The sequence below is a fragment of the Erigeron canadensis genome, chromosome 2, assembly GCF_010389155.1.
Source record: "Erigeron canadensis isolate Cc75 chromosome 2, C_canadensis_v1, whole genome shotgun sequence".
NCBI lineage: Eukaryota > Viridiplantae > Streptophyta > Magnoliopsida > Asterales > Asteraceae > Erigeron > Erigeron canadensis.
In genome coordinates, this window is record NC_057762.1 from 43,262,441 (window position 1) to 43,272,412 (window position 9,972).

General features: G+C 33.5%; 2 protein-coding genes across 2 annotated transcripts; one reads left to right on the forward strand and one right to left on the reverse strand.

Moving 5' to 3' along the window:
• The first annotated feature begins 1,547 nt into the window (after nucleotides 1-1,547).
• LOC122587487 (SUMO-activating enzyme subunit 1B-1-like) lies at nucleotides 1,548-5,915 on the forward strand. The gene is given in 11 exon segments (XM_043759673.1): nucleotides 1,548-1,751; nucleotides 1,753-1,772; nucleotides 1,891-1,942; nucleotides 2,747-2,942; nucleotides 3,060-3,139; nucleotides 3,289-3,405; nucleotides 3,976-4,026; nucleotides 5,108-5,174; nucleotides 5,251-5,354; nucleotides 5,440-5,544; nucleotides 5,628-5,915. Coding segments are annotated over 11 exon segments (960 nt in total). The 5' UTR covers nucleotides 1,548-1,688; the 3' UTR covers nucleotides 5,733-5,915.
• Nucleotides 5,916-6,073: 158 nt separating this feature from the next.
• On the reverse strand, nucleotides 6,074-7,897 carry LOC122588393 (UDP-arabinopyranose mutase 1-like). The gene is made up of 4 exons (XM_043760498.1): nucleotides 7,518-7,897; nucleotides 6,962-7,212; nucleotides 6,721-6,889; nucleotides 6,074-6,625 (listed from the first exon to the last, which is right to left on the reverse strand). Exons 1-4 carry the CDS (start codon nucleotides 7,839-7,841, stop codon nucleotides 6,266-6,268), a joined length of 1,104 nt encoding a protein of 367 aa, XP_043616433.1. The 5' UTR covers nucleotides 7,842-7,897; the 3' UTR covers nucleotides 6,074-6,265.
• Between the last annotated feature and the right edge of the window lie 2,075 nt (nucleotides 7,898-9,972).

The following is a 9,972-nucleotide window of genomic DNA, read 5'->3' on the forward strand; positions in this document are numbered from 1 at the left end:
TTACTTTTTACCACATAACTTTGAGTTTTTGCGACATAACTTTCAATTTTGTAACTTTTAAGAAAGTTTCATTTTCTTTACTTTTGACCACATAACTTTTAGATTTTTTTTCCATTTGTCAACAAAGTTTTATATTCTTAACTTTTTACCCCATAACTTTAAATTTCTCAACTTTAACCACCAAAGTTTTATTTTCTTTACTTTTTATCACATAACTTTTCACTTTAACTTTTGTCACGCAAGTTTCATTTTATATAATTTTTGTCACATGTGTAGATGTTATGTAATGTCTCACAGGGCAACGCCGGTGGAAAAAAAAAAACTAGTTATTATTTATTAATCGTACTAGGCTTTCAAATGCATTTCACACATTGATTATTTTTTACAAAATTCAAGATGGACTACAAAGTAGTGACATTGATTATTTATCATCAATTTCACTCGTCACTCAATTAGTTTGACCCAACATGTAGATATTTCCTAACAAAATACTCGTATGTCAATTTAGTTTGTTTCTTGGATTACTAGCGTTGTACCCGCGCGATGCAGCAGGAAATTAAAAAAAAACGCCGGTGGTTTGTGGGGCGGCGGCGATGAAAAAGAAAAAAAAAATAAGCCGACGACAGTGGATGGTGGTTTGATGGTGGTTTTTGGGGCCGTGGTGGATGGTGTTTATGGGGGATAGCGTACATAGAAGGTAGATTGCGGCGGTGGATGGTGGTATTTGGGGCGGTGGTGGATGGTGTTTATGGGAGGAGAAAATCAGAGAAGGGGGGAGGGAGAGAAAATCGGAAATCGGATGAACGTATGTGTGTGTAATGAGCGTGATGGAGAAAATTAGGATAGTGTAAATTAGGAAGACATAAAAGACATTTTAAAGGTAGAGGTGTTAAAAGGTGGGTGAGGTGGTTTGCTTATTAATGGAGTATGAATACGAAATATTTCGATGAGATAAAGACAAAAGTAAAAACTCTAATGTAGGTAATAAAAAAATTAGTCATATGTGAGAAAATTCATGTGAATTTTGAGACCAATCAAAACATTTACATGAATAGCACATCTCATCATCATAAAAAAAAAAAAAAAAAAAAAAAAAAAACAAGTTTTTTAGCTTTTCACAAAATAGTTAAAAAAATCGCAATAAACCAACAAAATTGTAATGAGATCTTTAGAATGGTAATGAGATTCAGTAGAATCTCAATGCGATCATGAGAATCACAATAGTACATATTAAGATTAAGATATTTTCTTAGGAAGAAAATTTATATTTCTAAACATATATAAAGATCGAGAACCTTAATTTTAAAATAGAGAAGTTTGAACCCTTAAGTTTTAATTAGAGATATTAGATCAACATGATGATGTCATATACTTTATTTAATTTTTTAAGATTTAATTTTATTAAAAAGCAAATTAAAAAGAAATAAAATATGTTGGGCCTAATTCTAATGGCCCAAAGTATTCGAAAGATTCTGAAAGTTTTTAATCCGAAGTCTAAAAATTTTACCCCCATCCCCATATAGGCCATAGATAAATAGATGCATTATACATAAATTAAATACTTTCAACCAAATATAGAAGCTTCTAATTTAATTTAATTCTCATTCTCATCGGTGTGTAATAGAACGTATCTTTTGATTTCTTTAAATTATTCAGCGAAAGTCTGATTAGTTTGACTGACGGCGGCAATGAACGGAGAAGAGTTGACCGAGCAGGAAACCGCTTTGTATGATCGCCAAATTAGGGTTTGGGGGGGTTGATGCCCAGCGAAGGTATTATTATTATTATTATTCGATTAAGAGTTATTATTATCATTATAATATGAAATGTGATTTAATTGATATATGGTTTTTCCCTTGATATATATATATATATATATATCTATTTTAGGCTGAGCAAATCTCACGTATTTGTCAGTGGACTCAAAGGCACTGCTGTTGAGGTAATTTTATCTCTCTCACACACACATGTAGATATAGATATGTATGTATGTATTATGTTTATTTAGACTTTGAGGCCTAACCAGTATTTTCGTGTCCGTCTAGTAGACTCTTTTTTGGGGGGTGGGTGGGGGGCATTCCAAAGATGTTTAGCCAGTGAGGTTCGAAGTCGGGTTTATTAGAAATAGAAATCATGTTTCATTTATGAATAATTCTTTATGTTGTGTCAAATGCTTGTTAGGAGTATCTTCAAAGGAGTCACATTCCTTTGGTGTGGCGGTATGTTGGTGACCCATCTACTAAGTGGTTGTGGGTTTTTGTCTCGGGGTTGAGACGTAGGTGTTTATGGCCTTATGGGTGTGTGAGAATTTTCTTTTATCAAAGTAGTAACGTGTAAAGCAAGTTTTGGAGTATATGACGTTACCCTTTACTCGTACCATAGGTGAACTTCTTTGCAAAAATAGGTGCATACAACTTACTATTTTGGAGAATTTTGTATCTGGACCGAAAACACGTAAGGGATGGAATGTTCCAAAGGTTATGTGTAACTAGTAAGAAAGTTTTTTTTTTAATAATAATTGGTACAAGTTTTCTTAATTCTTACATAAGTAAAGTACACTGACTAAGCTTGGACATTAATGTATGTCTCAAACGTTTCTTGTGTGTATATGATTATATATATGAAGTTAACTACTATAAAAGTTTCGAAGTTAATCTATGCAAGGATTTTCATTATATATTGGTCTTGTTTTAATAGGTCAATGTATATCATAACATTTTGAATTGTTGTGGGTTTATGAGTGCAGTTCTGCAAGAACATTGTTCTGGCAGGGGTAGGAAGTTTGACCTTGAACGATGATAACCCAGTCACAGGAGAAGCACTAGCTGCTAATTTCTTAATTCCCTTTGATGAAAATATGGGTGGTGGAGGTTCTCTTGCGGAGCTTTGCTGTGATTCTTTGAAAGATTTTAATCCGATGGTTCATGTTTCTGTTGAAAAAGGTTCGCTTTTTGGTTATTTGGTCTTAGCCTTACCGCATTATATATGTTACAAATCTCTTTTTTATGAGTATGGTGCTGAAGCCTACTAAGTGCATATTGTTATTATTCTTTTTACAGGTGATTTGTCAAGCTTTGATGTAGATTTTTTTGAAAAATTCGACATTGTGGTCATCAGTTGCTGCTCACTTGCATCCAAGGTATAGCTCTTTTTTCGTATTAGCTTTTAGAAAGGAAATTTTACCCCAATGTGTTTGTAGTATTTTATTTGCATACCTATATGAGTGTACCTCTGGTGATAGACATTGCATCCATTAACCAGTTTCATTCTGTTTTTCTTATGCTACAGAAATCAGTTAACGAGAAATGTCGCAAGTTGTCTAAGCGAGTTGCGTTTTACACTGTAGATTGTAGAGACTCTTGTGGTGAAATATTTGTGGATCTGCATAACTATTCTTATGCCAAGGTGAAGTCATTATTTACCTCTTGCTTAGAGTTTCTTGGAGTATAGTACTTCAATATTGGTTGATATTACTTGTGTAACTTTTCGGTTGGTCTTAGTTATGTTAAAAACGTATTGGTCTTGCCTCAACATATAGTTTTCTTCATTTGAACCTCATTGTGAATAAAGTTGGAATTAATATTTAAAGAACATAAAAAATAGGTTTCTAGTAAAGATCAGATAACACATTTTGTAGCAACTCTTTTTGTTTGTAGATCGTCTACTACGTCAAATCTGGGTTTAATATTTTGTACTTTGTGTGAATATGCCTCCAGCTACTAGTTCATGTGTGTTGTCTTCATATGTTAATCAAATGAATCAACTAATTTCTATCTGATACATTAGTAGATAAAACATGCATTTTCAGAGCCCATTTCTTACATCATCCCCCCCAGACACACACACACACAAGTCTGTTGGTATTGAATTTTGCTTCAGTATCATAACTAAGGGGAAAAAACTACAAGCACTGGAAATGGTAATTAGATTGCGAAGAATATTTTATTTCTAATATTAATTTTTTTTTCCCTGCAGAAAAAGGCCGATGAGACCGTTGAATGCCAATTGCACTATCCATCATTTGAGGTATGATTTAATCGAGTACTATTCTGACACGGTCTTGTTAAGATCACCTTGATGGTTCAAGTTGACCTATCATTATGTCTTCCTCGCTTGTGACATATTTTCTATACAAGATTTGGTAGTTGTTAACAAACCCGACATATAAAAAGAATAAGGAACTACGTAAGACATATATTGTTGTAACTTTTGAATACTTCTGTGTAGGCTTGTCACTGGATTGGATCTAAATCAAAATCCCAATCTGATCCAATCCATATATATTTTACTAAATGGATCAAAAACTTTATCAATCAATCCATTAACTAGTCCAATGGATTGCCCGATTTATCCAATGAGCTACTTGGATCAATGATCCAGCCGGATCTATCAATTTTAAAAAATGCTGCCCCACTTTCAAGTCTGCCATCGAGGTCGTCTTTTCCAACATTAATAGCAACTTTTTTTCCTTTTAGTGCTACTCTGGCAGCATCTCTGATTTATTTTAATTGTTGAGTATAGATATAGGTATGCATTTAATATTAAATAAATAAATAATTATAATACTAGTAATAATAATGTTTTTATTATTTTGTATAATAGACAGAGTAATTAACATCATCGGCTTTGTAGTAGATTCCTTTGACAATTTTCATATCAATTTTGATATAATTATGGTATACTGTGATTATGCAGCTTAAAGACAGAAATAAACTTCTTTTTGTATATCTAAAAGTTTTTGAATTGATCGAAGATAAGAATAAGTATAAAACTATTAAAACAAAAAATTGTACATAACTAAACTTGTTAAAAAAATTTATATGATTTTAATGGACCGATGCAGACCGTGATCCATCCGTCTAAAGTTTTTGGATATGGATCGGATTGCTATTCTTTATGTCGGATTATGGATCAGATATGTTCCATTAAGTCATATCACTTATGGATCGGATTATTATCTGATCCATATCCATCCATTGACAGTCCTACATCTGTGATTTGTTGAATATGCTTTTAAGACTTTATTTTTTTTTTTCTTGAATAATCAGTTTGAAGATAATTGCACATGGTCAAGTATATAAAAAGGAAAATTGTATTTATTTTGTAGGAAGCAATTGCAATACCCTGGAGGTCACTTCCAAAGCGAGTGGCAAAGCTTTATTTTGCAATGAGAGGTAAGTGAACTGTGCATTCTTCAGCTTTAGTTTCCTTTTATAGTTAAAAATGCTTATGTTTTTTATTATTTCTTAGTGGTTGAAAGATTTGAAGAGGTGGAAAGGCGCAAACCTGGAGAGACATCCATTGAGGATCTGCCAAATGTCTTGAAGCTTAGAAATGAACTATGCCAAGCACATGTAATGCTAATCAGATTTTTCTTTTTTGGTCAACCAAAAAAGTTGATTTCACTCTTTTCATATATGCTATTTTGTGATATTGCAGTCGCTTAACGAATCACAGATTCCAGACCCTCTTCTAGAGAGATTGGTTGTGTCATCAAAAGAATTTCCTCCTGTCTCTGCAGTACTTGGGGGAATTCTCGGCCAGGTTATTATTATTAATCTAGTTTTTTTTTGTGTGTGCCTTTTTGGATTATACTTACCCTGTTTCATTTCAATTTTATTATACAGGAAGTAATTAAAGCGATATCTGGCAAAGGTGATCCTCTAAAAAATTTCTTCTTCTTTGACTCGGTGGACGGCAAAGGTGTCATAGAGGACATTTCCACATTTTAAAACTGAGATCCATCCAGGTCAGGAATTAACTCTAGAAACTAGCTGAAGTTTGTAACCTGAATTGTTAGATTTGAGGGATCTGTTTTTAGTTAAGGGATATCCTCTTTGGGGGCAGCTTTTATCGGTTCTTCTAATGGTGACATTGTTTAATGAGAATCAAATTTAAGTATTATTATTCTGTCATGCTCTTGATAGTTTCAACACTTCCAAATGCCAGGCAGGTTATAAGTGATCAATGCGTTGCATTCGAAGATATATTAGGGAGAACTCTTATATGTTCAAATATATATCAAAAACACAAGCATCACTAAAATATAATTATAGATTGATTCATATGTGAATTTCAAAGAAAAATAAGTTAGAGCTCCTTAATATCCTCAAAAGATTAATAAACGCCGCTGAACAAACAGTTTCTGAAGAAACATTATTCCAACAATGATAAATACTAAAAATTGATCAACATATAGCAACCAAGTATAATGAATCATAAGGATGGTAAACCATAGGTCAATAACGCCACTCTTGCACCAAGCTTACTTCTTTTTGGGTGCAGCATCGGTCTTCTTGGCTGGGGCCACTTCGGTTCCATTGGTGGCAGGGTTGAGTTCATTCCAGCAATCGATCCATGTAACCATTTCATCTGCAAGCTTCCCGAAGTAAGGATCAATAGGTCCAAGCTTCTCCTTCACAAGTTTAGAGAGCTCAATATAGCATTTCTGTGGGGTTGTGCATTCTTTTGATAGAACCGCAGATTGGAAAAATGGGATGATCTCTTCTTGCCAGTAGATACCCTTGTACTCTTTCTTTAAGTTAACAAAAGGGTTGCTAGCTTTGCTATGCCATAGGTATGGCAATCCTGTCTTTACCCCCAGTCCCAAATGGTCACATATCACCTACATTCATTCATCGTATATTTCCATCAATACATATAACCACGTTATCTTGATATGATTTGATTATATACATGAAACAGATATAGACTACGAACCTTAGCACACCAACCAGCCCACATATCGTCGTAACGACCAATAGGCTGACCATCACCCATGAGACCAAAGTACATGGCTGGTCCAATCAATTCCCTGTGGAACCCAAGGTTCATCCCACACATTGGGAACAAAGTTCCTTTAGGGATTGTCAGAACAGCATCCACATACCTGCATTATTATTATTAGGGTATTACTGATCGACTTAAGTCAAGATGATATACAGAGATATGAATCACAGACCTGGTGTTACGCTCAAGGGGCTTCACTAGTTGCGTTGGTGCATCGTAGTCGGGGATGTTAAGCCAAAGACCATGGGAGATGGCAGTGGTAACACCTTCCCTTAAACTGAAGGGGTAACCCCTAACGAAATCTGCACCTTCCCTGTATGGATCATACAATGTGTTGAAGAAGAAGGGTGTTGCTGGTGTTAGCAGGTTATTGATGTGCTGAGCCAATGCATTGATCTCTTGTCCAGATGGATCCTTAGCTACCTTCATTCCAACACAAAATTATTATTATTATTTAAATATATATATTACTTCCGGAGCTAAAATATCCAATTTTAAATTACAATGCTTCGACTTGTAACCGAAGGACTAGTATTAGGAATTTCCTTCCTACCTAGACTTATTATATCTATATCTAGATCTGGGTGACATTTTAACTCGTGTCATCATATATGTATGAGGATATGGCATAAAAGATATAAAATACAACCCTTAGTGTAAATCGTGCTAGCAGACATCTATCATATTAGTGTGATTGATTAAGAATTTAGTGAATTTTGGAGACTTACAAAGCAATCATCATCAATGGTGAAGATGTACTTTTTCTTGGAGACGAGGAATCCAAAGCAGCGGCAAGCGGAATCTTTGAAGGAAATGCAGCTAGCTTTGGGACCTAGGATCCTGTTGATATCGTTACGGTTATACAACTCATAATCGAAACCCTCAGGTACCTTGATGGTTTTAGTAGGATCTCCATCTTGAACAATGATCAAATGGTAAGGCTGGAAAAAAGCTCTCCACTGCTCAAGAAAATCAAGATTCCTAATCGTAGGAATCACGATATCTAGCTCATCGGCCAGTGGTGGTTTCACGGTCGACGCAGGCACAGACATATCGAAATTCTTATTATGGAGCGAATATGAGAGAAAGAGAGTTGTGGTGTTTTGATGGTAATTGATACTGTATTAGAGAGGGAGTCATATCTATATATTTATATACAAGGAATGAAGGTGAAGAAGAAATGTGAAGTCACATGGGGGCAGTGGTGTAACCACGTTAACTAGGGGGGGGTTACGTAGTGATTATTTTTATTCTTTTTAGAAAATTAAAATATTCAATATAATTTTTACTAGCGACTTTTAAATTTTTATATATAATACTCGGTAATAATTAAGAAGACACAGCTGTCGAACAAAAATATGCCTACAAAGAGAGCAGTTGCGATTGAATCATGAATGTGCCCCCCTCTTCATGTTGTCCTGCACGTTTAATTTTTGATTCCATTTATATATGCTTTAACTTGTGTCAACATATGCTTGGAAGTTGCTATATATGTTTTGCTGTCATTTTTTTTGGTCTAGATCTATATTGTAAATTGAGGAGGGAAAAAACATGAAACTTGATTATATTGTCGAAATCGCATAATGAATGTATGATGCAAACACATTTGAATCCGAAATTTACATTTGGAATCGATGCACTTTTCTAATTCCACAAAATTTCATTACAAATCCACTTATGGCTATAAACATTTATCGTTTGGTATGTGAACATAATCTTAGATAGTGTTATTCTATCTACATTTTATTTCCGCACAAGACAAACTTTTAGAAAAGAAGTTGGGTAGCCCTTTTTTCTTTTTTTTTTCATTCGTATTTTGATGGTTTGATATTAGTGTATAAAGCAAAATGTTTAGTGTATAAAGCCAAACGTTCTAAAACATTTGACTTGTTTTATAATACTTAAAGATAATGATTTTAAACATATATAACTTTTTTAAAACTATATATATATGGTAACACTTCAGTAAGAACACCCTTAAAATAATAACACGGTGAGAACACTTAAAAACATCATTTTGATGCATAAAACTAACATAGTGTAAAACTAATTATCATTATTTAAGTGTTTAACAACACATTGATCCGTTAAAATTGGAAAATCACGTTTTTTGTTGGATGCATCATTTTTTATTTTTTTTTCGAAAAAAACTCACGTGTTTTGTGCATCCATCTTAGATATTCATCAAAATGGGCATCCAACAAAAAACGTGATTTTTTTATTTTGATGGATCAATGTGTTGTTAAACACTTAAACAATGATAATTAGTTATGCACTATGTTAGTCTTATGGACTTTTAATACATCAAAATCATGCATTTAAGTATTTTTACCATTTTTATTTTAAGAGTGTTCTACCAGAGTGTTACCCTATATATATGGGTCGAATCAAATAAAAAAGTCTGTATATATATTTACCGATTGCAATAAAAGTTATATTCATTTTTGTGTGATTTATAGAGTTTTATGTAAACCATGTGAAAAGACTGGCAGATTTAAATGGATGATATATGACTGTCCTTGTATGTATATATGTATAACAATGACAATAAATGATTGTAAGTTTCTAGGACGACTGGTTTGACAGAAGTAATTGCTTAAGGGTCACGTAATAAAACGAGTTAATTCAGGAATGGAGTTACTTTGCTTGGGATAGTGCAAATTAATAACATGCCCCATGTGACCAATAAAGGTAAGTCGCTATAACCCTCTAAATCTTGTTTTTCGACACTAAGTTAGGTTTCATTTTAGTCCTTTAGTTCTTTTTAAAATCATACTCAATATATTTTCCTTACAAGATGTCAAAAAGTTACTTCAATAATCAAAACAAGTACGCTATATACGAGTAAAATGAACATGTAACATGTGTGTTTTAGAAAACGCATGTAATTTGTTGGTTTTTGAAACCCATGTCGTGTTTCACCAATTTGTCACTTTTTTTCAACTTTTATCATGACATATATATTTCATAAAAAAAAAAAAAAAACAACTTGTGATGAAGTTGGTGACAACAATGGGTTATTTGATGATAACAAAAGTGGTCGTCGGTACCTTGAAAATGACAACAAAATCTATAATTTGATTGATGAAACTGGAGTAAGAAGCAAATCATATACATCCGGCCTAGCAGTATAAATTAGTTAGCCTAATATATGTTATTCCCTCCGTTCCATGAAAACGGTCT

Excerpts from the sequence above, each read along its gene's own strand:
- LOC122588393 (XM_043760498.1), bottom strand. The coding sequence starts at position 7,841 with ATGTCTGTGCCTGCGTCGACCGTGAAACCACCACTGGCCGATGAGCTA. Across the intron at positions 7,213-7,517 it reads CCATTGATGATGATTGCTTT|GTAGCTAAGGATCCATCTGG; the intron begins GTAAGTCTCCAA and ends GTTGGAATGAAG. Across the intron at positions 6,890-6,961 it reads CCCCTTGAGCGTAACACCAG|GTATGTGGATGCTGTTCTGA; the intron begins GTCTGTGATTCA and ends ATAATAATGCAG.